The sequence below is a fragment of the Motacilla alba genome, chromosome 5, assembly GCF_015832195.1.
Source record: "Motacilla alba alba isolate MOTALB_02 chromosome 5, Motacilla_alba_V1.0_pri, whole genome shotgun sequence".
Classification (NCBI taxonomy): Eukaryota; Metazoa; Chordata; class Aves; order Passeriformes; family Motacillidae; genus Motacilla; species Motacilla alba.
In genome coordinates, this window is record NC_052020.1 from 59,054,588 (window position 1) to 59,081,817 (window position 27,230).

General features: G+C 48.0%; 2 protein-coding genes across 4 annotated transcripts; one reads left to right on the plus strand and one right to left on the minus strand.

Moving 5' to 3' along the window:
* The first annotated feature begins 9,834 nt into the window (after positions 1–9,834).
* Positions 9,835–18,058, plus strand: CNIH1 (cornichon family AMPA receptor auxiliary protein 1). 2 transcript variants are annotated; one of them, XM_038139346.1, is made up of 6 exons: positions 9,835–9,980; positions 11,162–11,230; positions 11,496–11,543; positions 14,702–14,814; positions 15,901–16,044; positions 16,836–18,058. In XM_038139346.1, exons 1-6 carry the CDS (start codon positions 9,900–9,902, stop codon positions 16,861–16,863), a joined length of 483 nt encoding a protein of 160 aa, XP_037995274.1. In that variant the 5' UTR covers positions 9,835–9,899; the 3' UTR covers positions 16,864–18,058. The 2 variants fall into 2 exon arrangements, with proteins under 2 accessions (XP_037995274.1, XP_037995275.1); XM_038139347.1 differs by lacking the exon at positions 11,496–11,543.
* A 1,039-nt stretch (positions 18,059–19,097) lies between these two features.
* On the minus strand, positions 19,098–26,050 carry CDKN3 (cyclin dependent kinase inhibitor 3). 2 transcript variants are annotated; one of them, XM_038138543.1, is made up of 7 exons: positions 25,865–26,050; positions 25,100–25,155; positions 24,428–24,472; positions 23,148–23,370; positions 22,064–22,095; positions 21,439–21,542; positions 19,098–20,755 (listed from the first exon to the last, which is right to left on the minus strand). In XM_038138543.1, exons 1-7 carry the CDS (start codon positions 26,038–26,040, stop codon positions 20,672–20,674), a joined length of 720 nt encoding a protein of 239 aa, XP_037994471.1. In that variant the 5' UTR covers positions 26,041–26,050; the 3' UTR covers positions 19,098–20,671. The 2 variants fall into 2 exon arrangements, with proteins under 2 accessions (XP_037994471.1, XP_037994470.1); XM_038138542.1 differs by having other exon boundaries at positions 19,098–20,758.
* Positions 26,051–27,230: the final 1,180 nt, after the last annotated feature.

Below are 27,230 nucleotides of genomic sequence, written 5' to 3' on the forward strand. Positions count from 1 at the left end.
GGTTGTGTTGGCCTGTTTTAATTGCAAAGTGGTCCCTGTGTGACAGGGAAAATCTGGTGATGCTTGGTATGACTTCCTCCTTTTCTCAGCTTCCTGGAGTTTGTGCTGGCCTTGTAAGGTGTCTTCAGTCTCGACTGCTCCCTCATTTGCTGTTGTACTTAAAATAATTCCTGTTTCCATCTGCTGTGATGGGGAGGAGAGGACCTGTTGGAATACTGCAGGGAACTGCTGTGCTGCTGCTTTGCACCTTTGTGTCACAGGCCTCCCACTGTCTCCAGCTGAGGTGCAAGGCAGCGTGCGGCTCAGTGTCAGCCTGGAATGTCACATAAACTTCCCCGTTCACCTCTCCCACATGTGCCTGGCAGACCCTGGAGCTGTGGAATACAATACAGAGTGCAGGTGCCCCCTGAGCAGAGTCAGAGGAGCTGTCAAAGACACCCCAGAGCTTGAAGGAGACAGAGGAACTTAGGTTTTTTTACCTCCCACAGTCACTGGCTCATCTCTTTCCTGCCCAAGAGACCACTGCATTAATTTGATTTAAACCCTTCTTTTCTGCATTCATCGTGTCATGATCTTTGGGGACTTTGATTCCTCTATTGCTGAAAAAACTGCCAAATATAATCCAAGGAATTCAGCTTCAGTACCTGACACAGATTGTTTCTGTGAACACCAAAGAACAGCATTAATAGGCTACTGATCAGACATGACAGAAATAAACCCCTTTACTCCCAGGTGAGAGAACTCTGTGAAGGAGAAAATGCACAGCTGCTCAATGCACATCTGGCTCCTGAATGGCATCTCAGTCACTGAAAGGCAAAATCTGTTGCCAAAAGCTTGGGGAAGAAAAAGCTGCTAAGGGAGAAGAATGGTTTTCTAGAAAAGGAGGGGGAAAAAAAGGAATAAATAGCTCTCCTGTGGGAGAAGAAGGTCACCTGTGGAGTCCTGTGGCATTCCCTGCTCATCACTGAGTGTGCTTCACTAGGAAATGGGCAATAGTTCATTGGTACTGCTACATCACCATAAAAACAACAGAGAGGAGAGAGAATGGCCAGGAGATCAGGATATGAAGTGAAGGGCAGCTGCTTCCATTCAGCAGAGGTCAGTGGCTTCTCATGGTTATGATGAAAAGGTCAGTTGAGTGGTGATTAAAGTCAAAGCAAAGGGGGAGTAGGAATCAAAATGGGAAACCTCTGCAGAGCAGGACAAGCCTGCACTGTCCCTGCAGCCTGAGCATCGCACAGGGGTGCTTTCCCTTCCAGGTGTGTGGAAGCTTGCCCAGGGCTGGGAGTTTGCTGAGGAGATCTGGCTTGGCAGGGTGTCTGGGAATAATACAGAGAGGAGGAGAAATGGGGTTTGGTTTGGAGGAGCTGGAAGAAGAATCACAGGATGGTTTGGGTTGGAAGGGACCTTAAATCCCACCCAGTTCCACCCCTTCCACTGTCCCAGGCTGCTCCACGCCCTGTCCAGCCTGGCCTTGGGCACTTCCAGGGATGGAAGCTGGGGCAGTCGCTGTCAGTGTGTGACTGTGTGAGTATGCCTGTGCCTGCTGTTCATGGGTTGGGGAATTGACTGGAATACACGCTGGCTCCCCCAGGCTCCTCACAGGTGAAGTTCCTGCAATTTCCTGTGTAGGTGCAGGTGAGGGTGGGAAGCCAGGCACAGGCAGCGAGATTCTGACCCAGTGCCATTGAGAGGCAGAACTGACACGGAGCAGCCTTGAGAGGGAGGGCTGCTAGGGCTGTGGGAAGGACACGAGGTACTCTGTGGGTGTAAGAGTGGCTGGAATTCGTTCAGCTGCACTCCTGTGTGGCAGGGCTGAGGCTTTAAGGTAGGCCTCACCCCTTGGAACAAAACTGAGGATGTGGCAGGTGGGTCCATCCCCTGCACTTGTCATTTGGCACAGTTGTGTCAGCTGCAGTTTTGGGGGTGTACAACAAGGTCTAAAGAAATTAAGCTCAGCTTCCTTTGGGAAAGCCTGCACAGAGGGGTTCATAAATGCTGGAGATGTTGGATTTGGCTTCTACATGTGTAGCTCCAGTTTGGTTACATCCTCTGCAGGGCTTCCCTTAGGGAAGGTAACTGCTGCTCTCTGCCAGCAAAGGCAGAGCTGTGGAGATGGTGTCATTTGTTCCCACCTCCTCCAGAAGGGAACTGAGCCCAGGGAATTAGTCCTGTGTGCTAAGCTGGCCTTGAGGCTGGGAACACAGTTTAAATGATAACTGCTGGGGAAGAGAGAGTTTTTCTGGGATCTGAGAGGCAGCCCTGGTGTTCTTGAAGAGCAGCCTTGAACTGCCAGACATGGAGGAATGTAGGCTCCTACAGTACAGCAGGGAAAAGGGGTTGTAGTTCTCAAAATATGTATCTGGGATCAACCTCTTGTGGGATTGGCATCCTCTCTCTGGGCTGCAGATGAGGGAGTGCACTGGCTTGGTTTGTGCTGTGTTCGAGGCATTGGAAATGTCAATTCCAGCATTGTTTTAATAAATTCAGTTCTGAAGTACAAGGACCCCTGGCTTTAGCTTTTAACTTTTCAAATTAATACACACATTTGTATCTGCTTTCTATATTGAAAGGTTGAACATAAGGCTGAGCAATTGCATACCTCAAGTTTTCTACTTTCATTTTGTGGGAAGCAGCAAAGGGTGAAATACTAAAGAGTGAATATTCTCTGGAGGTGGTTAGGACACTGCTGGCATGTCATCACCCTGTTGGAGCGAGTCCTCGGGAAGCCACCAAGCTGATCAGAGGAAGAGAGCATCTCTGCTGTGAGGAAAGACTGAGAGAATTGGGATTGTTCAGCCTGGTGAAGAGAAGGCTTCCAGCACCTGAAAGGAGCCTACAAGAAAGATGGAGAGAGAATATTTACAACAGCCTGGAGTACCAGGGCAAGAGGGAATGGCTTCAAACTGAAAGAGTAGGTTTAGATTGAATATCTGAAAAACTTTTTGACTGAGGGTGATGAGACACTGGCACAGATTATCCAGAGCAGCTGTGAATGTCCCATCCCTGGAAGTGTTTAAGGCCAGGTGGGATGGGGCTTGGAGCAACCTGGGATAGTGGAAGGTGTCGTTTCCTAGGGCAGGGAGATTGGAACCAGATGATCTTTAAGGTCCCTTCCAACCCAAACTATTCTGAGATTCCATAATTCTAAGTTCATATCAGTGTAAACTTGGGCACCGTTCCCCTCCCAGGTCTCGCAGGCTTTTTTCCATGTCTGCTGTTCCTCTGGGTGCTGTTGGATGCTGTGATCCTGTGTGGGTAAGAGGCTGGCTGATGCAGTGTGTGTGTGCAGCATCCCGTGCAGCCTCGCCGTGCTCTGTGTAACCTCCCTGTCTTTTCTCTAGCCATGGAGCCAAGGGGATGATTTCGATGCCTTTGCATGGATGTGGTTAATCATGCCCGTTGTGTCCCAGCATGGGGGGATCGTCTCCTCTGGACTGTCCTGTCGTGTTTCATTCCTTCAGGGACTGCGAACATGCTCTGGGTTAACCCCGTTCACCTCTGGAGCAACGTGAGGTGTCTCCTACAGAACTGATGGAGCTGGGCTGAAACTCCCCTGACAGCTCTCACAGCTCCTCAGCAGGGGACAGAGGGGAGACAGGAGCAATTATCACCCAGAGGGACTCTGAATGCACAACAGACACTGGGAGAACAGCAAGTCTGTCTTTCACGGCAAATTTACTCCTGTGACAGGGAAGTCCTATCCAGGCTGTTTGAAAGGCACACACTGTCACCCCCATTCCTGCTGTTCCATGCCATGAGCCCCATGAATGCAGCTTCTCTTCCCTCTCCGGGAGCCCTTGGCTCAGCAATTAATATAATGCACCCTTGAAATCCCTGTGCCAAACAGCAGCTGGTGTTGTCACCTCATTTCTGTGGAAAATGGGAAGACAGCAGAAGAAAATGGGGCAGAAAACATTCAGTTGAAAGGGAAAGGGGCACCAGCCATCCTGTACTTTCGCTGAGCCTTAGAGCATGGAAGCAGAGCCAAAAATCAGGGGTCATTGTCCCTATGGAGCTGAAGAAGGAACAAGAAAGATCTAACATTTGTTCAAAATAATGTCTAATTTTAAATATCCACTGTTGGAAAATGCTGCTGTATAATTGGAAGGAGAACGTGCCTGCCTTGCTCACAACTGTAGTCTGCCTGGCCATCTGCTCTGCCAGCAACAAATCCTGGATTGATCTGCGAGTGTGATTAATTCAGCCAGGACGACAGGATCAAGGGATCAGCCAGAGACAATATTTATACCCTACCTCCAACTGTGAATGTGCAATTGTTTGGTTCAGGAGTACAAAACAAATTGTATAGCTGTATTACTGGGAGAATAGAAAAATAGAAGCGTCCACTCAAGAGCCCTTCTTTCCTTGGATGGCCCCATTCCAAGGTCTGTAAGTACAGTTTAATACAAGCCAATTCCCTGTCTGGGAGGTGAACAAAGCTGTTCTCATCTACAGAGAACTTCTGCATCTTTACTGCTGCTGCCTCATTCCATAGGGTGGTTTAGTCCTAAAACCTTGGAGGTACTGGCTCTGTGCCCTCATGCACACGGGCTGTGGATGTGGAGTGTGAGTCAGCCACTCCACCCAGCTCCCCGTGCCTGAGGTTACTGCTGGGAGCCACAGCCAGAGCAGAGCTGGACTTTAAATATCAAGAACAACCAGTGGGGTGGATTTCTAGCACTGGTACAGCTTTGAGCTGATTTGATAATACGGATGTAGCTGGAGAGATCAAAAGCAAGATTTGTGAAGGAATTTAGATGTGGATAGAGGCTTTTGAAATCCTATTTAGTGTGATTTAAGTGTATAAATACACATTGGGCCTGAAGGTGCCATACTCAGGGCCACAAGGGATGTCTGTGGGAGAACAGGAAAACCAAAGTCAGAGCCCTCCACAGCTTATTTTTTCTGATACAAAGCTGAAGTTGTGTGTATCTTGCCTCCTTTTGGGCAGAAACAATCAGGATGTTAATCCCTGGAAGTGTTGCAGGCCAGGCTGGATGGGACTCGGAGCAGCCTGGTCTAGTGGAGGGTGTCCCTGCCATGGCAGGGGGTGGAACTGGATGATTTTGTGGTTCCTCCCAACCCAAGCCATTCTGAGATTCTAAGAGGTAAGGACTAAGGGTGACATTTTTGGAGCACCACTGCTACAGAATGGCTAATGCAGAATGTTTTGGAAAATCCCTCTTGGTGTTGATGAGCAGCCAAATCCTGAAATGCATTATAAATTTTTAAAAAAATACAACTCTTGGTCCCTTTTCCTGTCCACACACTGTTATCATGCTCAGAATTGTGTGGAAAGCCATTAACAGGAGCTCTACCCAGCATGAGAAAAACAAACCCTGTTATGAGGACAGGCTGAGTATTCAGTATTTAGCCTATTAAATGAAAACTGTTGCCATCTGACCATGAATGTTGGAGGGATTGAGGCCACGGGTGGATTCTGTAATGAGTCCTGGTGAGATGCCTGGCAGCACCCGTGTTCTGAAATTGGGTTTTAAATGTGATTGTTTCTCTTGAGATTGGCTTTCATGCGCAGTGGAATTTATAATGTTAATTTGTTTATGTGATCACTACTAAATGGGAGAGCCTAAGCAGGGATTCTGGAGGTGAGTGAATTAGTGCAATAGGAAAGGGTATTTGCTAGTGAGGAAGGGGAGCTGGGGCACTTGCAAGTGCAGGGATCTGTTTATCCTGCTGATCAAAGACTGAACCGATGTCTGTCAGTGGATAAAGGGGATAAGTGGGTGAGGAGTTCTGTGCTCTGGCTGCTCCTGATGTGTATTTACAGGGGTGCAGGAAGGTGACCTTGACTGGACTCTGTTAGAGATACTCAGAGAGTCTCTGCTAAACTCACAGAATCACAAAATGTTTTGGGTTGGGAGGGACCTTAAAGCCCATCCCATTCCACCTCCTGCCACGGGCAGGGACACCTTCCACTATCCCAGGCTGCTCCAAGCCCTGTCCAGTCTGGCCTGGAACACTTCCAGGGATCCAGGGGCAGCCACAGCTTCTCTGGGCACCCTGTGCCAGGGCCTCCCCAACCTCACAGGGAAGAATTCCTTCCCAATATCCCATCCAACCCTGCCCTCTATCAATTTGAAGCTGTTCCTCCTTGTCCTGTCACTCCATGCCTGTATAAAAAGTCCCTCCCCCTGCTTTTTGTGAGCCCTTTAAATTGTAGATATATATTCAGTTTTTCCTCCCCTGAAAACCCAGTAAGTCAAGTCTATTAAACTCAGTGGGATTTTTATTACCAAGTTCAATAGTATTAGATTTCTCCTTGATATCTATAACTGAAATGACAATTTTTTATGTTGAAGGATGTGGTTGACCTGTGCATAATTCAGAGAAATTGCTCCATAATCTTTCCTCACAGTTCTCTGCCAAAATCTTCCTCATGAACAGCCTGTAACACACTGAATTATGACTGATTATACGGCTGTTTTCCAACAAGGACAAGTACTTGAGAGGGATTTAAGATGAAGGGAACAGACACTGACATTTTCCCTGGGGATTCCAATCAGGATTAAACTCAGTGTGTCCAGACTAACATAAGAGCTGTGGGCCATCTCCAGAGCTCCTCTGTGGCTTCCTGGCATTGTTTTCAAAGTTTAATCGGAGAAGATACTCAGTCATTGTTTGATTTGAGATACCAAATGGATGTGAAATGAGAATTGATTAGACCATTTTCTACAGAGTTTACTTTTCATTTCCTTTTGTGTTATCTTTAAAAAAAAAATTAAATCTATGATAAAGAAATCCTTCAGTGCAGAAATCTTTGTTGTGCAAGATTACAGCTGCCTTCCGCTTTTCCTGACAGGATAATTGCAGTTGAATGGTATGCCAGCACCCGAGGGAATAAAACACTACATTCCTCGAGGCAGAACCAGGATTAATTGCACATGCAAGTATGTGGCTGACACACCTTTTTACTTCTGAGACTGCACATCCCTGTTGCACAACATTTTCATGTACAAGAAATCATCAAATACAGAAGTCTCCACCTTGAATGGATCAAACTGCAGTGGAAAACCTGCATTCCCCAGCCCCAAGGTATAACAGGATCCCTGCACACATCCTGTTTCTCTACCTCCCACAGCTCTTGTGAGGCAAACTGGCTTTGGATGGCTTTGGAAAAACCTGCACCAGGGAGTTTCCCAGCACAGTCCAGTCCTATGTCTGTGGGAGTAAGTGTGCCTGTGCAGCTCAAGGGTACTCCAAATAAGAAATAAACAATTTGCAAATAAATAAGGCTAAAGAAGCATCAAGTGATATGAAGAAAGCTGTTATTGCAGAGGGACTGCAGAAATTGTTGTTGCTGACTCCTCAGGAGTGAGGGATGAGGAACAGTTGGAAGGTGGCTGTGATGCACTGCCAGGGCCTCTCTTCCTAACCCATCCTGTCACCCTGAACTGGAAGGAAACCACAACAGGCTCAGCCCTTCCTGATGTTCTCACTGCCCAGTGGTCTTCTTGTCTATCCTTCTTGCAGGGCGATGGGAAGGCTCCTGGGACAGAGCTGGGAATGGCTCAGAGCAGCTGCCTGGGCTGCAGTACCCACCCCACACTCTCCTGGCCTTGTGTTGTCTCACCTTCTTATTAATCTCAGCGTCACAGAATCATAGACTGGTTTGGGTGGAGAGTGCTCAAACCCCATCTCATTCCAACCCCCTGCCACAGGTAGGGACACCTTCCCCTAGAACAGGTTTTCAAGGCTCATCTTCACTAAAATTTATTTTAAAATCCGTTTTCTGGGTTTCACATCAAAGTTTCATGTGTCATAATGATGCCACAGCACTTTTATTTGGAGTAGTTTGTGGATGAGTGATTTTATACTGAAACATCAACTTTATCTTTGCAACAGCTGATTTCCTAAAGACGGCTCATTTGCTACAGCTTTTCCTGTATTTTGGTGAAGGAAATAAAGTTTCTGCTCATCTCTCATCGTGACACTCCATTAATTGTGTATAAAGCTTTCCAGCAGATAACACCGGAAAATATTATTTAGTTTGGCAGCTGTTGGTTTTATGGAAATCATCCCTCACTCTGCTCCAGAGGAAATGATTGCAGCAATGTCACCCCAGCTTGCCTTTACTGCAAGGTGTCACTGCTTAAACTGAAACAACTTTTACATGACCTTTTGAAAGGAGAGTGGGGTGATCTTCTCCTCAAACTGTTTTCTCATTTTGCTGTTTCAGTTGGACAGGCTCCAAATTGTATTGATTCGGGATTGTATGAGCGGCCCTCCCTTCCCCAGGGCTCACACAGCACACCCCTCTCCAGCATTTCTTCCTAAATTTGCCATCTCTCTTTTCTCCAGATGTAGCTTGTGCTGAGCAGGGAATTTTACATGATCAGGTAGGGATAGGACACGAGGGAGTGGATGTAAACTAAAAGAACAAAGATTTAGATGAGGTATTAGGAAGAAATTCTTCCCTTTGAGGGTGGTGAGGCCCTGGCATGACTTGCACAGAAAAGCTGTGGCTGCCCCGTCCCTGTAAGTGTTCAAGGCCAGGTTGGACTGGTCTAGTGGGAGGTCTACCTGCCCATGGCACTGGGTTGAAAATGGGTGGGTTTTAAGTTCCCTTTTAACCCAAACTCCTGGAAAAGCAGTCCATGAAACTGAAGTTCCATGAAACTGAAGTCCATGGCTTGCACAGGTTTACCCTAGGTTAGGTTAAGAACTGTTTGGATGGCTGTGCCAAAACAGCCGTGGGGAATGATGCTGCACACTGGTGGTGTCCCCCAGGGATCAGTGTAGGGCCCAGTCTTGTTTAATGTCTTTACTGATGATCTGGCTGAGGGGATTGAGTCTACCATTAGCAAATTTGCAGACAATGCCAAATTGTGTGGGAGTATGGATCTGCTGGAGGGCAGGAAGGCCCTGGAGAAGGACCTGGCCAGGCTGGATCAATGGACTGAGACCAACAATCCAAGGCTGAGGAAGAGCAAGTGTCAGGTCCTGCACTTGGGTCACAACAGCCCCATGGAGCGTTCCAGGCTGGGGCAGAGGGTCTGGAAAGTAGGGAAGGACCTGGGGGGGCTGTTTGACAGTGGCTGGACACGAGCCCAGGTTTGCCCAGGTGGGCAAGAGGTCAGTGGCCCTCGGCTTGTGGCAGCAATAGTGTGGCCATAGGACCAGGGTAGTGACTGTCCCCCTGTGCTGGGTACTGGTGAGGCCACCACGTGCTGTGCCCAGTTCTGGGCTCCTCAGTTCAGGAGGGACATTGAGGGGCTGGAGCGTGTCCAGAGAAGGGAATGGAGCTGGGGAAGGGGCTGGAGCACCAGGAGAGGCTGAGGGAGCTGGGAAGGGGCTCAGCCTGGAGCAAAGGAGGCTCAGGGGGGCCCTTGTGGCTCTGCACAGCTCCTGACAGGAGGGGACAGCCGGGGGGATCGGGCTCTGCTCCAGGGAACAGGGACAGGAGCAGAAGGAACGGCCTCAGGCTGGGCCAGGGAAGGTTTGGATTGGTTATTGTAGAAAAATTGTCCATGGAAACCGTGGTCATTCACTGGGAAAAGGCTGCCCAAGGAGGTCTGGAGTCCCCATCCCTTGAGGTGCTCAAGGAATGACTGGAAATGACACTCAGTGCTCTGGTGCGTTGACAGTCACAGGAGTCATTGGAGTCGATGATCTTGTAGGTCTTTTCTAAACCAGATTCTGTGATTCCATGATTCTACGCCAACCCTCTCTTCTCACACCGCGCTCCGCAAAGCGCGATCGCACTCCCTCCTCCCACGCTTTAAGGTGAAAACTCCGGTTTTGGGTTCCATCCCCTCACACCCCCCTCACGAAATGGCGGCGGCGGGCGGGGCCGGCAGGGGGCGCTGCGGGCGCGGCCATGGCGGCTGCGCGGCCGCTGCTGAGGCGCCCGGCAGCCCCCGCGCGGCCCCGCCGCCATGGCCTTCACGTTCGCCGCCTTCTGCTACATGCTGGCGCTGCTGCTCACGGCCGCCCTCATCTTCTTCGCCATCTGGCATGTGAGTACGGGCACCGTGCAGGGGGGGGATCGCCCGGGGAACGGCTCCGGAGAGCCCCCAGGGCGTCCCCGGACGGCCGCCGAGGGAGCGGGGAAACCGCATCCGGAACCGCCCTAGGAGCGGGAATCGGCCTCTCTGCGGATAAAATGGGTTTTTGTACGGGCGTGGAGTGGCAGGACAAGGGGCAGTGGCTTCCCGCTGGCAGAAGGCAGGGAAGGATGGGATATCGGGAAGGAATTCTCTGTGAGGGTGGCGAAGCCCTGGCACAGGTTTCCCACAGAAGCTGTGGCTGCCCCTGAATCCCTGGACGTGTCCGAGGCCAGGCTGGATGGGGCTTGGAGCAGCCTGGGATAGGGGAAGGTGTCCCTGCCATGGCAGGGTTTGAAATTGGATAATCTTTAAGGTCGGTCCTTTCATACCGAAGCCATTCCATGATTCTGCGATTCGCTCCTCGAGGCTGGCTCTGGGACAGCAGCCAACAGGACCCTGCCCGGGATGAGCTGCTCTGAGGGAGGATGTGATGCTTGGCAGGACATCTGTGGTGTACAAGTGCCTTTTGTACTTCATGCTGCATCTTTTGTCTTTTTTTATGTCAAGAAAAAGACCGGTGTACATATTTTGTTGGGTTTTTTTTTAAACGGATGCACCTTTTGGAGGTATAACCTGCTCTTTGTGATCCTGCTCTGGCAGGGAAGTTGGACTGGATGGTCTCCAGAGGTCCCCTTCCAGTCCTAAGAGTTCTGTGATTCGGGGATGAATGTGGGCTCAGCATTTACAATGAGGAAAAATATCTGTTGGCTTTTAAGCTATCTGTTGCTTTTTCTGGATTAATGAACCCCATGCCAGATTCCTGCTGGCCACCAAAAGAGTCCTGGGTGAGGCTGGGGTCTGCACAGCGAGTGGGGTTGAAAACTGATGAAGGGGATGTAGGAAATTCATTGCAGATGGGAAGATAAAAAGTTGGAGAGTAGCCAGAGGCTTTTGAATGTCTGATGAAACTCCTGCTTTCATATTTGTAAAACCTGTTCCACATCTGTCTTACCTGTGAGTTGATGTAGGCAGAACTCAGGTGAAACGTTACTGAGAACAAAGGTAGCTCTGTGCCAAAATGCTACTTTTAATGGATAAAATACAAAATAGTTCCTGGGGAATCAAAACTCTTTCATTTTTTTTTCCTTTAGATTATAGCATTTGATGAACTGAAGACTGATTACAAGAACCCCATAGACCAGTGTAATACACTCAATCCTGTAAGTAGCACACCAAACATTTTGTTTTGCTAAATAAATACATGTAAAATGCTTATTTTTGGTGGTATCTTGATGCAATCAGCCTGGGCAATAGAATTGCATCTGGGTTGAGAAGCCCTCGCTGTTGGTAGAAGTTGTAGGGAAATTCTTTGTCTGATTCTTTAGTTTCAAGTTGAATATTCTGACTGTTATTAATCTGATGGTGATCTTGTCAGCTGTCATACTAACATTCTTTCAATCTGCTTTCCACATTTTCGGCACAAAGACAGTTGAAAAGGTCAAAAAGATTAAAAGAGTCAAAATTGCATTAAAGGTGTGTACTGCTTTTCAGTTTCATGTTTTTGAACTTCCCTTTCATTTTGTTAGGAACATTTGTAATACTATTTAGCTGTTTCGTTTAGTCTGCCTGTTCATCTGCTCGCTATTTGTTCGTTGGGGTTTATAGCAACCTCATGGATTTCCATATTTTGTGCCAAACCAATTCTGCTTGCTTACCCAGCAACTTGGGGAAAACTGTTACATGCCTCTTAGGTGTCAGAAAATAACTTCAGGCAGAAAGAAATTGTGTTTTTCAAGTCAGATTTACCAAATTCAGATCAGAGGAGAATACTTGGGGTTTTTTTCAGCATTGACCAAGTCAGTTCTGATCTTTTTTTGAGGATTTGGGTGAGTGGAAGGTGGTAGGTGCTATCCTCACTTCTCTATTCTGTGTTCCAGGACCAGGGGTGTGTCCCAGTGTCCTCTTGGATGCAACTCAGACACTCCTTGGCTTAGGAAAAGAATTTGAGGCAAACTATTTGCCCGCATCTCTGCCAGGCCAGCAGCATCAGGGAGGCTTGTTAAAGAACACAGAGGCTGATCCTGCAGCATTTTGTGCCTTTCTTGTGGCTTTTCCTTTGCGTGTGCCCAGGCTGAGGGAGGATGCAGGGGCAGCACAGCAGCGTGGCCTGAACTGTAGCTTTAGTGTGTTTTAGGTAAAATACACACCAAAAACTAAATTTGCTGTAATTGGAGGTGGAGGGAGGAGGAGAGTGTGTTACATGTACAGCACACAAATGAAAGTGAGTATTGCAGTGTGAGGAGGGGAGGAGGAGAGGAGGTTTGCTGCTAGGAGAGCTGTGCATCTAACAGTTTCCCTCGCTTGGTCTGTTCCAGTCATCTCCGCTGCAGTGTGGGAGAGGCCAACCCTCATTACATCGATGCATTATGACCTTACTGCAACCTTTGTAGTGTAAAATGTGCATGTTTAACTGAGTATTAACCTTCTGCTGCCCCACGTGCATGGAGTGTCCTTTACGTGGCAGCTTTGCTACTGAGAGTCTGAAATAACCTCATATTTGCTGTTCCTGTGGAAGCAGGCTGGTCCCCAAAAGTGAAGTTCAGGCTTTTCAGGGGGTCTGGTACATGGTGCTGGACAAACACATGGGGTGTGTTGTTTTCCTGTACAAAAAAACCAAAGATCTTGGTAGGAATTGAGGCACCTCAGTGGAAAGATTAGCCTAAAATAGTAACTCCTTAGTGCTGCTGATTCCTTCTCTTCCCTGCTCCTGTTATAGTCGTGTCTTTTCTCAGCAACCAGATCCATCCTCCCTCACTTCTGTGATAAATATGGTAGGATCTGATGTAATTCATTTTTCTTTAGGACAGGCAGGGAGGATCAAGTGGGGGAGATTGGAAAGAGGCAGGGATCCTGGTGTGGGAGTAGGGTACCATAAACAAGAGAAAAGAAAAACGCGTTTTGAGATGTGTAGGTAAATAAACACAGATTCTTCAGGCCTGGTGAATCTGTCTGAGCAGGCTGCCAAATGCATCGTGTGTTGGACAGGGTGGTTGTTCTGCTATAAATAATTGCCATGTGTAAATGGTAAGTATGCAAAGAAGGATCTGGATGAAAATATTTACTGGAAATATTTTGTGTACAACAGCTGAATTTTGGTGGCGCTGATGCAAGTTTGCTCTGTTTCATATTCTTCATTTAGAGAACTAGAATGTCAGCAGAGTAGGTGGTGAGTGTGTTTGTTGGTAGCTTTTAGGTTTCTGGGAAAATATTCTGGAGTTTTAAAAGAAGCAGAAAAAAACTGGAAACCACTGAAACTTTGATGTAATCATCCCATGCAATGTTACTCATACTGCACCAAAAGAGGGCAGAGTGTGTTGTGTGTACATGCACACACACCTAGGCAGTTTCAACCTTTGGGTAAAAATGGGGTGTTTTCTGTGAGGAGTTTTACAGGGCCTGAGTTGAGAAGGCAGAAGCTTTACAGATCTTCTGCTGCTGCTCTGGAGCCAGGCTGGCAGAGCTGGGGGTGCTCACCTGGAGAGGAGAAGGCTCCAGGCAGAGCTCAGAGCCCCTGGCAGGGCCTGAAGGGGCTCCAGGAGAGCTGGAGAGGGACTGGGGACAAGGGAAGGAGGGACAGGACACAGGGAATGGCTCCCACTGCCAGAGGGCAGGGATGGATGGGAGACTGGGAAGGAATTCTTCATAGTGAGAGTGCTGAGGCCCTGGCACAGGGTGCCCAGAGAAGCTGTGGCTGCCCCCGGATCCCTGGAAGTGTTCCAGGCCAGGCTGGACAGGGCTTGGAGTGACCTGGGATAGTGGAAGGTGTGGAAGTGGATGGGCTATCAGGTCCCTCCCAACCCAAACCAGTCTGATCTGTGTGATTCCTTCTGAACCTGGTAATAAAGCAGTAAGCAGCAACACTTTGGGGTGACTTGTACAAACTTAACTCGTGTGTTGGGCGTGAGATTTCGCAGCTCTTTGCATGTTGTTACTCTCCGTACCTCTCCATGTTGTTCCTATTAACAACACTAATCTATGCAGCATTCCATGCTTCCTGTGACTCCATAGTTCCCGGGACTGAGCTCTGTGGGCTTCTGCTGGAAGCATGATGCTGTAAAGCATGCACAGTGGGGACCCGTGAGGGAGAACTGTCTGTGCAGAGCAGCTCCTCTGCGCAGACCCGTGTGTGCCACCGCGTCACCGCTGGTTTGGTTGGGTGAAGCTCTGCCTGGGGTCTTACATTTTGGGAATAATTCAACTTTTGAAAAGTTCTGGATCTGCGAAGACCAAAACAAAGCTGTAAAACAGGAAAGCACAAACATCTTTTTGCCTATAAACCGTTGTGCAGAGCATGTTTCCTACTGATATTTCTCTGTTGCATGAGCAGAAATATCTCAGTGACCTCTTCTGAGTGTCACACATAAAGCGTGGAATCTGTTAATTTAATAGAAGCAATAAAAAATATCGATCTGACCATTAAATCTTACAAATTTTTCTCCTTGGTTCATGAATAGCATGTGAAAACAGCAAGGCACATAGTGCTGGCTGCTGCTTTCACGTTCCACAGTCTTATTCTTGTTAGTGTTGGTTTTAAATAATATTTTTAAGCAATCGTGTGCCTCCAGAGTAGCTGAAATGCCACGTTTTGCTCTGTGCAATCAAAACTTCTAACTCACCTTTTTCTTTTCCAGCTTGTACTTCCAGAGTACCTCATCCATGCATTCTTCTGTGTCATGTTTCTCTGTGCAGCAGAGTGGCTCACACTGGGTCTCAATATGCCCTTGCTGGCTTATCATATTTGGAGGTAATTTCAGCGAGTCTCTTATGCTCAGTGAATTGTTACTCATTCTCCTATTGCTGTCTTCTGTCCAGTGTTGTGTGTCTTGGGAAAACCCAGATGCTTTCTAGGAAGGTTCAGGTCATGGCAGTACAATAAGGGCCATCACCTGGCTTTCGGGGGTGATTTTTATTCTCCTGTGCTGGGTGAGAATTGAGTTGTGTGTGCTAAAGTCGCTGACGTGCCAGAGGTGCACCGAGACAATGCCCAGCGTGGAATGCCGGTCCAAGTGGCAATTCCAATCTCCTCTGCCATTCCTTAAGACATGGGTGTGGGGTTTCACCCCCGGATTGGAGTGACCCCAAAAGATGGAAAAGTCCCTCTTCCAACCCGTGCCTTCGAAGAAAGACTCAGTAGTCCTCTGTTGTCTGTTCTCAAGGCAGTTTATTGTTGGTTATCTAAAAGATTCTTCTCCTGAGCTGCTGTGGCCCGTTCAGCAGGTCAGACAAAGGCACACTGCCCTCCCAGGGGCTGCTGCCATCTTTTATATCATATATTACGTGTTACATGTTTATACTTTTTCCCCAATGCCTACTGTCTATATTGAATGGTGACTTTCTACTCTAAACCAATCTGTGAGTGCCAACATCACCAAAGACATGGAGGCTGGGAAGGAGAAAGAAGGAGCACAGGGCACACCCAAATCCCTCCATCTTAGATCTCCTTACCCCCATGTACAAAACTTGGACCCCTGCGTACAAGGCTTAAAACCCCCCTGTACAGCACTCAAAAATCCTTCCTTTCACTTTGTGACTACTTCTACTACAACACCTAAACTTGTGTGGCTTGTAATTCTTCATACAGAGCTGGTAATTTGCTCCACGGGCTAAGATCCAAACCCCACGTGTGTCTTTGGCTGCTGCCAGGGTCTCAGAGTCCCCTGCCAGCAGCTCTGGCCATCCAGGGCACCCAGAGGGATGTTCTGGATTCCGACACACGGGAATTGAATTGCTTCTCTGTAAAGTTGTCTCAGTTGTGGCATTCCCTGGTGGGTGGGGCAGGACTCGGGTTCCCTGTGGCTGTCACCCCACACCTGCCTGTGCCTCCTTCCAGGTACATGAGCAGACCCGTGATGAGCGGCCCGGGGCTCTACGATCCCACGACCATCATGAATGCAGATATTTTAGCCTATTGCCAGAAAGAAGGATGGTGCAAATTAGCATTCTACCTTCTATCTTTTTTTTACTACCTATATGGGTAAGTTTTCCTCTTCAGTCTGAAGCTTTGGCTCTGTGCAGAGAGAAATACTGTCCATAGGAATATGATCCTTCTCGTGCTGAAGGGAGCCTGTGGGAGCTGCACAGGGACTTTGGACGAGGGTGTGTCATGATAGGACATGTGGGAATGGCTTCCCACTGCCAGAGGGCAGGGTTAGATGGGAGATTGGGAAGGAATTGTTCCCTGGGAGGGTGGGCAGGCCCTGGCACAGGGTGCCCAGAGCAGCTGTGGCTGCCCCTGGATCCCTGGAAGTGTTCCAGGCCAGGCTGGAGGGGACTTGGAGCACCCTGGCCTAGCCAAAGGTCTCCCAGCCTATTGCAGGGGTTGGAGTGAGATGATCCATAAAGTCCTTCCAACTCAAAACATGCTGGGAATCTGCATGATCATCTACAGTGCCAGCTTTCCTGCAAAAGAATCCACGTTTACCCCTGATTCTGCTTTAAAACACAAATCCTAATTTGGTCAGAATTACTATTTTGAATCTCTGTTCAATGACTGTAGACTGAAAAGCTCCAAACTTTTCTTCTGTTAAGCGTAATACAGTAAATCCGAGAGTATTTTAATTAAGAAGCTAAAACATTGATTTCAGAGAAAGTGTTTGAGGTAAATGTGATTTTGTTGAAGTCAGAAGTGGAAGAGTCATTTTGTCAAATCCTCAGTCACCATCCATGTATCTCACATGGACTTGTTCCCTATAATAGACCCTGTTATAATTAAATGTGTAACACTAATCAAAATGATGCATCTTAATATTTTTTTTTCTTCTGCAGCATGATTTATGTTCTGGTGAGCTCTTAAGAAGACATTCAGCAAGCTTTGTTCCAGTTAAGTGCATGCAACAGCCACAAAAAACATGGATTCTTTACAACAAGAACCTCTGACCAAGATTAAATCCGGAACCTGATGTTCACAATTGAGTTAGAAAACAATGACTCCCCTATTTTTAAAACATTTCCACATTTTATACTTGTGGAAAGACTGTTTTCTTATATTTTACTGGGACGCTGAAATTAATGAATTATGTGTAAATTAATATAAAGATGACTGGGGTTTGAAAAGTTTTGACTTTGCACTCCACAAGGAACAGCCATAACCTTCAGTTAGGTGTTGGTTACTAGCCTTAGCACTCTAGGGATTTGCTGTAGGATGGGCTTTGTAGTGGCTCACTTGGACTTGTGTATCCCACTCTTTACTCTAAACCAGCCCTAGCTCCAAGTGCTTGGGAACAACTGGAATGCTGTATGTTTTGCCCATAGGTGACCTTGGTCTTAGGATATTAATTCATGGACACAAAAGCAAAAATAGTTCTATTCTGGTTTATTTTTTTATTATCTGGTTAATCTTCCCCTGTATAGGTCCAGAGCCTTCTGTATCTTCTCCAAACATTAACCCTGCTTTAATCTCGAGCCTTTGCCATTGTGGTAGGAGAAGCTGAATTGTCCATGAAGGAATGAATTTAAATGTGGGTTTTTTTCATGTCTGTGCTGATTAACAAATGGACAAACCTCCAATGTTTATCAAGTCCAATGATGAAAACATTCTTGAGTTTAAGAGTAGTAAATACTCCAGACTTTTTCAAAGCAGAAGGTGAGATTGTGAAACTGTCCCGCTGTTCCTTAGTGCAATAAATGATAATAAAAAACAAATCTCAAATTCAGCAACATTTCTTTTTATGTGGTGCCTTTTGTGTTGTTTATAAATTCAGCAGATCCTCACTGTGTTCATCAGTTGTTTTACAGTGGATTATTGCATTCCCTTTAAAAATAGAACACAGAATTGAATTACTTCTGGGAGCTCTGATTTCTTGCTTTTTTTCCTGAAGTGAAACAGCAGATGGGGCAGGGGAAGATGTTTCAGATAAATATTGCATTGTAAATTGTGACTGTGAACAGCTGCTTAATTTACAAGTAATAATTAGGGATCTTTTTCATTTACCTGTGCTGGAGAACAATGCAGAGTTTCCCCGTTCTAGTAAAACTTTTTTTTTTTGCATAAACTGTGTATTTGTTCACTTTGGGTCTCTTGGGTATTAGGGGCAGTAAAAATTATATGAATGGCTGCACTGGGTTCCACCAGAAATCCAGATGTTGCAGCACTGGTGTGTGGGGCAGTGGTAATGGCTGGGGAAAGGAATATGGACCAGGGCAGGTGTTGAGTTTCTGCCTGAAGAGTGAGAAATTTGTTAACCTGTGTGCTACAGATGTCCTGAGTGGGCTTTGGCATTTTAAAAAGCTCTGAGTGGCTTTTGTGCCATCAGTTCAGCTGCTTTTAGAGCACTTTTGTAGCCTGGTCTGGAAGATCACAGACTCCCAGAGCAGTTAGTGTTGGAAGGGACATTAAATTGAATCCCATCTCATTCCAGCCCTGCCATGGCAGGGACACCTTCCTCTATCCCAGGTGCTCCAAGCCCGGTCCAGCCTGGCCCTGGACACTCCAGGGATGGAGCAGCCACAGCTGCTCTGGGCAGTCCTGACAGTGAGCTCTGCAGTGGAAGGGCTGTGTGTAAAGAACAGGCCTTTCACAGTTCCGCCAGGCTTCACTTAGTGACCCTACAGTTCTTTTTTAGGATGTGGTGAAAACGTCCCCCTGTCCACCTTATTTGTGCTGGGTGTGAATGAACACTTTCCTCATGGCACCTGTCACAGGGGCTGAGTCTGTTTGCTCTCTGGTTGGCAGTCCTTGCACAGGTTTGGGACTGTCCTTTCTCCTCCACAGCCTTCCTCTTTTCTAGGCTATCATCACACAGCGTTTGGGTTCCCAGGGGAGGGAGAGGGGTAGTTTCTAGTTTTTAGAAATATACTGGGGGTAAGAGAATTTAGGCTGTGATAACTTCAAATTCTCTTTCCTAAGTAAGAATAGTCCTGACAGTTTATTGCTTTGTACATAAAATAGTTTTTTTCTCACATTTCCTTGCATTTATTGAGCATTTCCTATGCCCCTACTGCTCAAGCCTTCAGCATTCCATGATTGTTTTTTTCCTCGTGCAACCATAATTTTTAGCTTTTCACTGAAGAATTTTTGGAAACTCATGAGTATTGTTCCTTTTGGATTGTTTTTATTTTTCTGCTGCTTGGCTCTTCCAAAGATGTAAGAGATGACTTCAGCCTGTGGAAGCAAAGCTCATTAAACCTTTCTTACGTTTGTATATTTATTAATCCATTATGGAAACAAGGCTGGCTGCTTGTAGCCCCTGGCTCTCCTCAACCTTCTAAACAAATCTCTTGTTCCCTTGGCATTTGGGCTGGTTTGAGCCAAATTCCAATTCTGGTTTGAGCTGCTCCTGCAGCCCCTCAGCTGCAAGGGCCCAGCAATATTTACCAGAATGTAATATTTACCACTGTCCTGCTGCTCAGCAGCTTTAAGTGGCCGTGGGGTGCAGATGAGCATTCCCAGCTGCCCAGGGCTGTGGATAGCACCATCCCTGGCCAGCAACGTCAGCCTCGTGGCCCAGGAGCGTTGGAGGAGCCCTTGTGTGATGCCTTGCTGGAGTACCAGGCCTTTGGCATTCAAAATGCAGACCTGGTCATTGGGTTTGGAGTTCCAGGAGGCAAAAGATTGTGGAGAAGATAAAGAAACGTTTCTCCCACCCTCAGCAAGCTTCCTGCTGAGTCATGTGATAAATATTTAATACCCGAAAACCCTTAGTTGCAAGGATTAAGTACTGAAGCACATTTGGGGTTGTAAATTATTCTATGCTGTGGAAGCTGCAAAAGTTCCTGTTGTTTGCCATAAGAGTGGGGAAGGGAATGGCAGTAAACACTAATTAATCTGCAGAAATCACCTTTGTGCTCAAAGTTCAAATGTTAAAAGATAAATTCAGAATTTCACAAAGCAGGGACTTGTTCAACTCCAGCCCCCTGGTGCTGTGTGGAGTCTTGACTTGAGATGGTCCTGAACTTTACCAAAATCCTGAACTTTATCAAAAGCCAGGAGCTGTTTCATCTTGCTTTCATGAATGGATATAGTGAAACAGGAGAGCTGGGGACTGTCAGAGGACTGTTCCTGTGAGATCCTCCCAGCCCACAGCTGATTGTTTGTTTACTCTCAGTGGCGGCAGCAGGCAGAAGGGCTGTGCCAGCTCACCCACGCGCCTGCAGCAGTGTCTTCTGCCACAGTCACCTTCAACCCCCCTGCTGGCTTTGTCACAGATTTGTGGTGCGACACCTCCTGCTTTTGGAACGAGGAGACTCCTTCCCAAATACCCCTCAACACCTCGAGCAGAACCGTGACATTTTAGAACGAGGTGTTACGAGCTCGTCAGGGGTGAGAGCTCCAGCTTGGCTTGACTTTGCTTTACAGCAGAGCTGACGGTGTGAGGGTGTTTGAAACAGCTCCAGAGATGGAATTTCATCCAGCTCCATTCTCCCAGCAGAACAGCAATGGACACAAACACACTTGTACATGAATTTTTCAGGCAGTGAGTATTAAAATCACCAAAGAGGGGAAGATGCCACAAGTTCTCTAGGATTTCCTTCCCCATCCCAATACTTTACACATGGATTTGGAAGGCAGCAGCTGTGTCACACAGGCAGTAGCACTGGGGAAAGGTCAGGAGAGAAGTGTCTTGTCCAGGAGTTTTCCACACAGGCACCCATGGCGGGATCAGCTACCGCGATGCCGACCTCAGCAGCGGCTCCTTTGTGGCCAGGTGTGCAGCCAGGTTCTCCCGGAAGTCATGGAGGAAATTGTACTGCTGGAAATGCACAACCAGGGCTGCAGTGAGTGCCTGTGCTTTAGGAAGAGGCACCACCTGTGTTAAAAAGCTGTTTGGTACCCCTGGATGAAAACTGCACCCTCTGGTCCGTTTGTTCTTCGTGTGCTTACTCTGGGATTTTTCACTGTCAGATTCCGTGGATGTTGACTTGGATCCTGTGGTTCCCCATAATGGCCACAGGTGATGCATTACCCCAAGGTAATGCAAAACATGGTCCTCAGAGGGGGGAGTTGTCAAAGCTGCTTTGTTTTGAATCACGGAATCATTCAGGTTGGAAAATCTCTCTAAGGTCTTTGAGTCCAACCATTCCCCCAGCACTCTAAGGCCACCACTACCCCACATCCCTAAGTACATCCACACGGCTTTTAAATCCCTCCAGGGATGGGAACTCCACCCCTGTGCCAGGGCTGGACAACCCTTTCAGTGAAGAAATTTTCTCCGTTATCCAACTTAAACCTTTTCTGGCACAACTTGAGGCCTTTTCCTCTTGTCCAGTCACCAGTTTCCTGGGAGAAGCTGTTTCCTCAAAGCAGGAAACAGCTCAAACCCTGGAGAGCAGCTGTTGGAAAGGCAGAGGTATCTCTGGGAAGTGAAGGAGGGGACTGGATGAGCTCTCAGTGGTGTTTGGACCTGTGTATTACCTGCTGCAGCCCCTTTACCTTGATGGTCTGGATGGCCCCCGATCCTCTCAGATTCCTGAGGCTCTCTATCACCTGCTGAGGTGCCAGGGTGTCCGAAAGCTGGAGCAGGAGACAGGCAGCCACTGCAAGGGAATGTGTTTACACCTGAATGCTGCTGAGCACCTCTGACTGCACACAGCCACTGATCTGTCCCATGAAAACCACCCTGGCCAACCTATCCAGGTCCCTGAGCTCTTGGATTTCTTGCAGAATGCACTGGCCCATCTGCCTGCTGCTGCTCCCTAAGCCTATGGGCTTTGGAAATAGGTGAAAACCCTCCCACTATTTCCCCCCTGCCTTCCCAGCAGCATCTGGATGCAGTTCCTAGGCTTGTCAGGGATGAGTGCCAGTACACCCAGTTAATTCCCCTTTGTGTCTTCTGGCCACATCCCACCCCTTCCTTCTGGGAACACACCAGAACTAACGCTCCCGAAAGCTTTAAGGGGCAACGCTGGGATAAATCAGATGCAGAGGAATCGGTTCATGTCCTTTCTGTTAACCAGGCTGCTCCTGAAAGCAGCACTTTGGATCGCATCCATTCCAGCAGAATTTGGCTCTGTGGGTTTGTGGGATGGGTTAGTCAGGCATGGAGACAAAGACTTACCGAGACACGAGCGTCCCAGGCCACCATAACAGCTGGGAGAAAAGAAAACATCTGGTTGGAACGAGCTGTAGCAAACTGCAGCACCCAGGGACCCCCAGCACACAAACAGATGGACACAGGTCTTGCCTTAATATAATCAAGAGGAGCAGTGGCACAAAAAAAAAAATCAGAGCAAGAATTTCTATGTATTTTCTATCTTCTATTTCTATACCTACAGGGATATATCCTATTTATTCTGCAGAGCTTCCGTATCTTTCCATGGAAGCTTCAATTTTAACGTTCCCCTTCATTCCTGCTAACAGTCCCAAAGGCACAGGAGGACAGGAAACAGTAGGAGGATGGAAAATTTCAAATTTCTTTAAATCCTACTCCAGATTAAGGGTTTGAGGACAGTTTTGAGAACAGCAGGAAGACCAAGGACTCCGTGGATTTCTGTACAGGAAGCTGTCAGTGGGATCATTCAGGGAACATGGAATTTGGAAAGCTCTTCCCCTCTCTTCTGAGCTCCGCTAAACAAACTCCTTTAAACCCGTTCATGGAAATTAGGAGTGAATTTTGCACTGAGTCCCTAATAAATAGTCCAGGGAAGTGTTACAGACTCATGGAGTGGTTTGGGTTGGAAGGGACCTCAGAGTCACTTCATTCCAGCCCCTGCCATGGATCAGGTTCTACTGGATCAGGTTGTTCCAATCCCTGGCCTGGAACACTTCCAGGCATGGGGCAGTCACAACCTCTGACAAAGAAGTGTTTTAGCTCCCAGCTCATTCTGTACACCTGATATCCAGGTAGGCTGGGAGCAAGGAGCCCTGTGGTGCCACTCAAAACACACTTTAAAACTCTTGCTGGACAGAGCAAGGGGAAATGGGACATTCTGATCTTGAAACGGGACATTCTGATCTTCTGAAAGGACGAATTCTCTCCAAATAGCTGCAGGAGGAGGAACAAGCAGACTTCACAGCATGAACTAACCCTAAAGAGTGCAACTGCCTTTTCACACCGTCCTATTTCCCCTGCTCATACACCTGGAGAGAAGCTGGCATCCTTTACAGGAAGGTGGGCTGATGGGCAGGCAGCCAGAACCTACTGTATCATTGTCTTCTGCTTATTTTCCAGGCAGGTTCTGAGCTCCTCCAGGATCTTGCAGCACGTGGCAATGTCGGGAGCATTCCCGTCAGGAATGGGGTGGTGGTGCACACACATCCCGTGCTGTTGGTAGGCGTCGATCAGGTTTGGCACTCGGTATTTTGAGAGCTCTCCTCTGGTACAGAGCACGAAGACATCCTGGATCCCACAGCTCTTTAGCTCTCCTGCCAATGGATTAAGACACGTGCAAATAAACAAAAGCCTATCAAGCTTAAGGATAAACAGATAAGCACCTGGGTCCCGAGTCTCTTGTTTAATCTTTGGGGCTAAGACAAGAGGAGTGAGCAATTTTGGGGTGAGCACTCTTTCTTCCACTGAGTCTCCCCCACGTTTCCCTTCAAGTAATCCAGGAGAGGAATTTTCTCAGTTCCGAGGGAATCCTTGTGGTGGGAATAGAGTATAAGAAATGTGTAAAAAGCAGCTTTACCCCCAAAGAGTTGCAGCCAGGCCAATTATCCAAGGTCAGAAACAGGCTTGACTCACAGCTGTAACCAATAAGGAAGAACAATCCTTTAAGACAGGGAGAACTGGGACCCAGAGTCAGTTGCTGTCTGGGCTTTGAAGAAGAAGGAGCAGTGTTGAGAAGAACCACCCATGAGACATCACCGAGCAGATATGGGACTCTTGCAATAAGATAACAACACTTTTACATTGAGAACACAACAAATCCTGAGAGCAGCATCACTGGAGAGCACAGCAGCACTCAGGACAGCCTGCTAGCCACTGAAGTATGCTTCTGTTCCATCTCCAGTTAAAATCACAGAATCCCAGGATGGTTTGGGTTGGAAAGGACCTTAAAGCCCATCTCATTCCATCTCTTCCACCATCCCAGGCTGCTCCAAGCCCTGTCCAGCCTGGCCTTGGGCACTTCAGGGATCCAGGGGCAGCCCCAGCTGCTCTGTGCCAGGGTCTCCCCACCCTCACAGCCAGGAGTTCCTTGCTAAGCTTGACTTACCCAAGCACTGGGGATTTGCTCTTAGTCTCTGCTCTTCAGTGTTTACAGCTGAATACTCAGCACAAATCTTTACCTCATTCCATCTTTTCTACCCCAATTTCACTTTTCTCTGGGAAAAAGGAAGACTACAAGTTTGTAATTCCCCTTGATCCCAGCTGCTCTGAAGATGCCTCATGGGTGCTGTGCAGCTCCTGCCTGGAAATATCCTGTTTATTCCATGGTCCTGGAATATTCATGGACTCGCCCTTGACACAAGGAACACTCACCTATATCCTTCTGAAGATTTCTTCTGATATCCTTGAACCTGCAACCTGAAACAAGTTATGAACAACAATTACCGCCGCAGGTAAGCGACATTTATGGGATGGCTGCTGCAGCAGAACAGAGCACGGGCAGCCTCCCCCCAAAAGCAAAGCAAGGAACAAAGCCACACCCTGAACAAAACACAGTTCTTGTTTCTGCAAGCAGATCCCTGGTGCAGGAGGCAGTTTAAACACCATTATCTGCTTAATGCTGTAATGTAATAGGATTAACAAAGGAAATCTGCCCAAGGTTTTAAGGTGCTTTGTGCTCTCCAGATGAAAAGTTTTGGATGTTTTGAATCAGGATACAGCATAAAATCCCCCCACAAAACACAAAAAAACCCATCCAACAAGTAAAAGGGCTGAATAAAGATCACTTAAGAGTTGAGTGGAGATTCACCATGGCTGCAATTCTGGTAGTTAAAAATGCAGACAGAGTTTGTGTTTACTTTTTTAACTTTAAAAAACATGATCTTGCATTAAGATATTCTCTAGATTAGCTTTGGTTGTTCCAAAACACTTATTCCAGGGGTAGATTACAAAATAAGTCACCCACAGCACAGACATTTGGGATACAAGGTGTTACCCCTCTTCAGCTCTCCAATATGCCTGCAAATTTCAGCGAATGCTTCTTACCTGGCAGGGAACATAATCCCAGGAACTCTGAAGAGTGGAGAGGAGACAAAGACAACCTATTAGAAAATAAAAAGTAAAATAAAATACCAGAAGGGAAGATTTCAATTATATAAATATAGAAACAAGTTTAGAGGGGGTGTCAAGAGGGTGGGGCCAGACATTTTCACTAGGGTCTGGTGGGACAATGAGGACCAACAGGCACAAAATGAAACGTGGGAAGTGAATATGGGGAAAAATGTTACTTTGAGGGTGACAAAAGGTTTGGGTCGGAGGGGACCTTAAAGATCATCTTGTTCCAATCTCCTGCTATGGGCAGGGGCAATTTTCACCAGCCCAGGTTGCTCCAAGCCCTGTCCAAACTGGCCGGGAACATTTCCAGGGATCCAGGGGCAGCCACAGCTTCTCTGGGCACCCTGTGCCAGGGCCTGCCCACCCTGTGAGTAAAGAACAGAGGCCTGGAACGGGTGCCCAGGGAAGTTGTGGAGTCTCCTTCCCTGGAAACATTTAAAACCCACCTGGGTGTGATCCCTGGCTCCTGCTGTGGGTGAGCCGGCCTGGGCAGGGCGCTGGGACCAGCGCGTCTCCAGAGGCCCCTTCCAAATCCAACCCCAGCCACTGACACTTCCCCAGCACCACCGGGCCACCCCCAGCCTGGCAGGTCACCAGAGCCCGCCTCGGGTTTTCCTTGCGGAGAGAAACCTCTGTTGTTTCCCAGGACAGCGATTTAATGCAATTTCCTCAAAGATGCCGCGGTTTTCGCCTCACCAGGAGATGTGGAGCGGGCTCGGGTCCTCCTCGGCGCCCTCATCGTCTGAGGAGGCGAAGCCGTCGGCTGGCGCCGCCGCGGGCTGCGGGGAGAGCGGGGGGCTCATCGTGGGGCCGGGACCCTCGGCAGTAGCGAGATCCCGATCCCGGTCCCGGTCCCTCAGCGGTTTCACCATGGCGCCGCTCCCCGCCGCCGCCCGTTCAAATTGGCCCCGCCCACCGGCCCACCGCCCAATGGGAAGCCGCGGCTCAGAGGGCGCGTGGAAAGCTGAGCAGACCCTGCCCCCGGCTTCTTGAGAGGAGCGCTCTGATTGGTGAGCAGCGAGGAGGGGCGGGGTTGATATGCAAATAGTAACGGTGATCTCTGCGCTGATTGGGTGAAGCGGCGAGGCGGGAAGGGGCGGTCTCGAGCGCTGGGGGGCGGGGCTCCGTGAGGGCTCCATGAGGGGCATGGGCGGATCCCCCTCCCCTAATTCCATTTAAAATCCTTCTTGGCGGTGTGTTCATAACTATTCTATTCCTGGTTGTCCCCGTGTTTCTTAAGAGTGATAGGGTGAAGGAACCCGTGGGTTTCGGGCTGTAAATCCCCCCGGCTAGCTTGGAATTTAATGCCCGCACGGATCCTACATGGACGAAGTAAAGGACGAGAAGCGCTCTTTCTCCACGTGGTTCTGATGTCCTGTTTATTAGCTGGAAGGGGGAATGAATTCACAAAGATATATGGCAGCGTTAGATGGGGTATGGGCAAGAAAACTCTTCGTTGTGAGGGTGGTGAGGCCCTGGCACCGGTTCCCCAGAGAATCTGTGGCTGCCCCATCCCTGGCAATGTTCTAAGATCGGCTTGGAGCAGCCTGGTCCAGTGGAAGGTGCCTGCTGATGGCAGAGGGTGGAACTAGATGGGCTTTAAGTTCGCTTGCAACCCGAAACATTCTGTGATTCCATGATAAAACATGGAGATGGATGTGAGCCTTTGCTCACAGAATATGCAAGAGCAGGGATGATCTCGAGCAGGTGCCTTGTGGGAGTTTTGGGTGGTCAATTCCATGTGCAGAGACCACAGAACTTTCTAGAAGTAGAAAATGAGCTCTTTCTGCTCTTTTAAGCCATGAGCTTGAAGTCAAATATTCTTGTCATGGTACTGCTTTCAATCGAGCTGTAAAAATAGTTTTTTGAGGCTCTTGCATGGAGTTTTTATTTGAACATAACTAGCATGAAGGATCACTCCAGGGAGGAAAAAATACTTTTGGCTCCCTCTTTTTAAGAGCTGTGCTTAGGGCATTCCAGTAGATTTTTTTTTTTTTTTTTGCAGAATTTCTGATTTATTCTGTGAGTAACTCTAATTAATCAAGAAGAAGAAACACAGAAA

Bases quoted from the DNA above. Each gene is read 5' to 3' on its own strand.
- CNIH1 (XM_038139346.1), top strand. From the start codon at position 9,900: ATGGCCTTCACGTTCGCCGCCTTCTGCTACATGCTGGCGCTGCTGCTC. The intron at 9,981-11,161 runs GTGAGTACGGGC...TTTTTCCTTTAG, and splicing joins TCTTCTTCGCCATCTGGCAT to ATTATAGCATTTGATGAACT. The intron at 11,544-14,701 runs GTGTGTACTGCT...TTTCTTTTCCAG, and splicing joins GAGTCAAAATTGCATTAAAG to CTTGTACTTCCAGAGTACCT.
- CDKN3 (XM_038138542.1), bottom strand. From the start codon at position 26,040: ATGGTGAAACCGCTGAGGGACCGGGACCGGGATCGGGATCTCGCTACT. The intron at 24,473-25,099 runs GTAAGAAGCATT...AACTTGTTTCAG, and splicing joins GGGATTATGTTCCCTGCCAG to GTTGCAGGTTCAAGGATATC. The intron at 23,371-24,427 runs GTGAGTGTTCCT...ATCCATTGGCAG, and splicing joins AAATCTTCAGAAGGATATAG to GAGAGCTAAAGAGCTGTGGG.